This window comes from Grammomys surdaster, unplaced genomic scaffold (genome assembly GCF_004785775.1).
Source record: "Grammomys surdaster isolate TR1022 unplaced genomic scaffold, NIH_TR_1.0 253, whole genome shotgun sequence".
NCBI lineage: Eukaryota > Metazoa > Chordata > Mammalia > Rodentia > Muridae > Grammomys > Grammomys surdaster.
This window is the reverse complement of record NW_021604694.1, coordinates 346,835-351,978: the sequence shown is the minus strand read 5'-3', so window position 1 is coordinate 351,978 and position 5,144 is coordinate 346,835. Positions and strand designations below refer to the sequence as shown.

Genomic DNA, 5,144 nt, shown 5'->3' with positions numbered 1-5,144 from the left:
GAGAAGGATCTGGACTGAGGATGGACTGATGTAGGGATGAAGGAAAGACAACCTAGGCACAGAAAAGTATTAATCACAGCAGACTTTGTGGTATAGGTGTTCACTATTTAATTCTTTAAACTTTATAATTGGATTTTTTGAAATATAATATCAACAAATAGAGAAAAGTTATCAGGCGAATATTTGGCACTGCTCAGAATTGAAAGTGATTTTGTTTTCAGAGAGATGTATCACAAATGACTGGAGAGGGTTAACAGTTACCTGGGGTCAGTTCTTGGGACTCGGGCGAGGACTGATTCTGGGGAAGAATACCTACAGATCTTCAGGCCTCTTGGATCACATTCTCATTTGTTTGTTTGGGTTTTCAGACCAGACTTCATCTATAGCCCAGACTGGCCTTGAACTCATGATCCTCCACCTCGACCCACCCCTCAAATGTTGGTATTACAGACATGCGCCACCATGTCTGGATTAATTACAGTCTTTAAATACTAACTGCTTTCTCTACCCTTGGGATGGACTTCTAGCAAATTGTCTCTTCACAAATCTGGCACTTTTTCTAGAGTGGACCCCACCTTGTCACCTGTAACCCTTGAGGGAGAGGCAGGATAAGATGTTCCAGACCTGCTTGACACCTGACCCTAAGAAGCTGGTCATGTTTGCTCAGCAGGTGAGGTTCACATGATAAAGAACAGTGGGAGGACTTGGACCTGGTATATAAGCTCTGGAAATTTCTAGAAGATTAGCATCTGCAACTTCTAGGGGAAAGGTGAGTTGGGAGATACTCAAATAGGAGGTAGAAAAGACTATGCCAGGATGGTAACAGGGGAGACGGAGGCATCAGCTCCTGGATGTGAGCTGTTTGGGAATGCAAAGATGTCTGGGTTTGGCTAAGGGATGCTTGGGGGGGGGTGGATATTGACAGCTGTGGCTAGAAGAGACAGGGTTATGGACACAGACACACAGTGCCCAGGATCTGATGTCTTGAGCTCACACATATCCCTCTATCAGCCTCTCTCAGTGCCACCAGCTCTTCTCAGACCCTGTCACGTGTACAGTGTCTTCTGTCATCTGTGTCTGCCCAAGATGACACAGAGGCACCTCTAAAATCTTCTTTGCCTTGATTTAAGTGTAGAATGGTGCTAGAGACTTAACTGTGCCTCAGACACCTCATAGGCCAGCTGACTTCAGGTAGGTTTTGCTCAGATTCTTGGCTCATCAACTCAGCTGCCTCAGGACTCTGGAGATAGCCTTTATTTCCTCTTCAGAAAGCTCTCTTGTGCATTGTGCTGGGATGGAGGCAGGCTTGACTCAGCTTGACAGAGACAGAAAGTTAGGGTTATCTTTTGGATTTGGAGAGACGAGTAGCTATAGCCACATCAAGGAATAAGCCTTCTTTTTCTCCTCCTTCCCACCACAGCCTCAAGATGTTGGCCATCGCCCTCTTAGTCCTTCTTTGTGCCTCGGCATCTGCTAATTCCAGTAAGTGAAATGCCACAGGGAGGCCGTGGGAAGGCAGCCCGTGTACGGCTACTGCCCAGGATTGTCACTGGCTTGGGTGGTGGGAGGAAGGAGGGTAATGGGGAACAGCTGTGCTCCCAGACAATATGTCCCTCCAGGCCTTTCTTTCCCTTCTAGTTCAGTCCAGGTCCTCCTCTTTCAGTGGAGAGTATGGAGGTAAAGGAGGAAAGCGATTCTCTCATTCTGGCAACCAGCTGGACGGCCCCATCACTGCGCTCCGTATCCGTGTCAGCAGAAACTTCATAGTAGGGTATGAGTCTCTGTGTTTCTGTATGTTGGGGTCTGTCCAGGACCTTGCTAAGTTAGAAAGTTCTCATTGACTGGATCACACCTGTGCACATGACCTTGACAAGTTGTAATTACAAACCCCCAGGAGCCTCACTTTACCTGGGTTGGATTTTACTTTCGGTCTAAACCTATTTCCAGTATTTCTGTCAGGCATCCTTTATCTTTGCTTGTTGTCTGCCCTAGAATAGTCCTATCCCACCCTCCAGCTGGAAACTTCCAACACAGGAAGAGCCAAATGTATTTCCTTCTGGTCCATGTTCTGCTCCATGAGACAGTTGTTGGCTTGTCTCTTCCCTGTCTGGCCTGGGCAGACTTCTGGTGTTTGAAATCCTCAGGCCTCTTTGAAGTGTGTATTGTGGGCAAACTCAGACTCTTGTTGTCTAAATGACTCTGAGAAACTGACTTTCATTCTACAAGCCTATTTGCCATCAAAACAAGAGGTTGATTCTCTGCATGGTCTCCCAGGGCTTGTGCAGCCTTTATAGCATATGGAATTTGTCACCAGTCTAAAGATCTCAGCATGTAGACTAAAAAGTCTTGATTTTATTTGTTTAAAGATTTATTATATTTACATGAATGCACTGTAGCTGTCTTCAGGCACATCAGGAGAGGGCATCAGATCCCATTACAGATGGTTGTGAGCCACCATGTGGTTGCTGAGAATTGAACTCAGGACCTCTGGAAGAGCAGTCAGTGCTCTTAACCTATGAGCCATCTCTCCAGCCCAGAATTTGTTTTTCATTTATTTATGTTATGTTGGTGTGCACATGTGTGTGGGGGTGCTCAAATGCCTCACTGTGCATGTCGAAGCCAGAGGGAGTGGGGTTCTCTCCCTCCACATGTGGGTCCTAGGGGTTGAACTTAGGTTGTCAGGAAGCATCTCTACCAGCTGAGCCATCTCAGCAGCCTGGTCTCGAATTTCCATAATCATTTCCGATGTGTTTCTTCTTCTCTTCTCACCCCTGCCTCCAGTCTCCAGGTGCGCTATGGCACAGTGTGGAGTGACTATGTAGGTGGCAAATCTGGAGAACTGGAGGAGATCTTTCTGCACCCCGGGGAATCTGTGATCCAGGTGACTGGAAGGTACAAATATTATATGAAGCAACTGACCTTCGTGACAGACAAAGGCCGCTACCTGCCTTTTGGAAAAAACTCAGGCACAAGTTTCACCGCTGTTCCCTTGCACCCCAACACTGTCCTCCGTTATATTAGTGGCCGATCTGGCTCTGTCATAGATGCTATTAGCCTGCACTGGGATACCTACCCTAGCCAGTGCAACACTTGCTGAAACCCACCTTCCTCTCTGGCAGGGGTGCTGTGGTGGGTGTGAGAACTCCCTTATCACCAAGCCCCAAGCAAGCATGGAAATGGCTTAATAAAAGGATATGGTTAAAGACAGTGTTTTTTCCACATCCTAATTCTAGTACAAATGTGTGAATCTTATTTCTGGATTTTTAAAAAATTAAATAAAAATAATGTTTTTGAGACAGGGTCTCCCTACACAGCCCTGGCTGTCCTAAAACTCACAGAAATTGACTTGTCTCTGCCTCTACCTCCAGAGTGCTGGGGTTAGAGGGGTGTGCCACTACACCTGGCTAATTATCTGGCTACTGTTGAACATTAAACTGAGGAAATGGGAGGATGAAGAATAGAAGTGCTAGGGGCTTTCTTTTTTTTTTCTTTTTCGTGTGTGTGTGTGTGTGTGTGTGTGTGTGTGTGTGTGTTAAGAGAAGGTTTCTCTGCGTAGCCCTGGCAGTCCTGGAACTCACTCTGTAGATCAGGCTGGCCTTAAACTCAGAGATCCACCTGCTGCTACCTCTCAAGTGCTAGGATTAAAGGCAGGTGCCATCACTGCCTGTTGGGGCTTTTCTTTATATCAAAAAGAGACAATATTCTGCCTACACTGGCTCTTTCAAAGAATAACCCCTGAGAATTTTTCCTAATAGTTCAGAGGCTAGGGTAAGACTCAGTTGCACCAACTTGCTAAAACTGTCTCAAAAAACAAAACAAAACAAAACAAACAAACAAACAAACAAACAAAAACAGGAGAAATTCTAAGTGAGCCATAGTGGTGCACTATAATTAAAAATTTGAGAGGCTAGGCTAGTCTGGTCTACATAGCAAGTTCAAGGGTTACATACTGAGATCCTAAGTAAGAGGCTTAAAAGGAGGAAGAAAGATTGTCACAGGTTTAAGGCCAGAATGGGAGCATAGTGAATTCCAGGCTAATCTTGAATACAGTGAGACCCTGACCCAGACACCTGAATACATGAATAAATAGATAGGCAAGTCCTATCTGTTCTGTGACTTTGAGTCTTTATTATGGGTAGTCATGAATGTAAGGGGTTGGTGAGATTAAGGGTCACTAGAGAGTCAGCAAAGATATAAGTCACTTTGAAAATAATTATTAGGATCCCAGTTTCAAGTCCTAGAATATGAACAGTTTAGTGGGTAGCAGTAGAGGGTTATTGAAGTCTGGGATTACAAAAGTGTGCTACCACACCCCGTTTTTGTGATGCTATGTGGACATTCTATCAACTGAACCATGTCCCCAAATGTCCTTTCTTTTAAACAGTTACAAGGAGGAGATTATGCCATTGTTTTAATATATTTATATGTAAATCACATAACACAAAATCCACTCCTTTAAAGGATGCAGTTTGGGTGGGAATATAGTCTGTGGCATGTGTGTACATGTAATGTGTGTGTGTGTGTGTGTGTGTGTGTGTAGACAGGTACACACAGCTGTGCACATGTGTACATTGAAAGATCATAGTCATCACTATGTCCCCTATCAGTCTCCATCTTAATAGTTTTGAGGCAGGGTCTCTCATTGAACATGAAGCTCAACGTTTTAGTGAGGCTAGCTGCCCAGAGCCCTCCCAGAATCTCCTTGTTTCTGCTCCCCACCGCTGTAGTTAGACATTTGAATGGCCATGCCTGGTTCTTATGGGGTACTAGAGATTTGATTCCACTCCTGTTGCTATCACAGCCAGTGTTCTTATCCCCGAACCATCTCTCCAGCCCCACATGTTAGATTTTTGCAAAAAAAAAAAAAAAAAAGGTATTTGAAGAAATGTTTAATTTACTTAAAAAAAGGTTTGGTCACTGGAGAGATGGTCCAGCAGATTGCTCTTACAGAGGACCTGGATTCAGTTCTCTACACCCAAATGTAGTGTCCATACAGACATACAGGCAAAACACTCACACACATTAAATAAAATAAATAACACTTCATATGGTGGAATACATCTTTAACACCAGCACTGGGGAGGCAGAGTCAGGTAAACCTTTCTGAGTTTGAGGCCAACCTGATCTACATAGTAAATTCTAAG

General features: G+C 44.6%; 1 protein-coding gene across 2 annotated transcripts; it reads left to right on the top strand.

Annotated features, from left to right (window-relative positions):
- Positions 1 to 726: 726 nt before the first annotated feature.
- On the top strand, positions 727 to 3,235 carry Zg16 (zymogen granule protein 16). 2 transcript variants are annotated; one of them, XM_028775177.1, is made up of 4 exons: positions 727 to 769; positions 1,421 to 1,482; positions 1,639 to 1,771; positions 2,782 to 3,235. In XM_028775177.1, exons 2-4 carry the CDS (start codon positions 1,428 to 1,430, stop codon positions 3,095 to 3,097), a joined length of 504 nt encoding a protein of 167 aa, XP_028631010.1. In that variant the 5' UTR covers positions 727 to 769; positions 1,421 to 1,427; the 3' UTR covers positions 3,098 to 3,235. The 2 variants fall into 2 exon arrangements, with proteins under 2 accessions (XP_028631010.1, XP_028631011.1); XM_028775178.1 differs by lacking the exon at positions 727 to 769 and adding an exon at positions 830 to 853.
- Positions 3,236 to 5,144: the final 1,909 nt, after the last annotated feature.

Excerpts from the sequence above, each read along its gene's own strand:
- Zg16 (XM_028775177.1), top strand. The coding sequence starts at position 1,428 with ATGTTGGCCATCGCCCTCTTAGTCCTTCTTTGTGCCTCGGCATCTGCT. Across the intron at positions 1,483-1,638 it reads CTCGGCATCTGCTAATTCCA|TTCAGTCCAGGTCCTCCTCT; the intron begins GTAAGTGAAATG and ends TTTCCCTTCTAG. Across the intron at positions 1,772-2,781 it reads AGCAGAAACTTCATAGTAGG|TCTCCAGGTGCGCTATGGCA; the intron begins GTATGAGTCTCT and ends CCCTGCCTCCAG.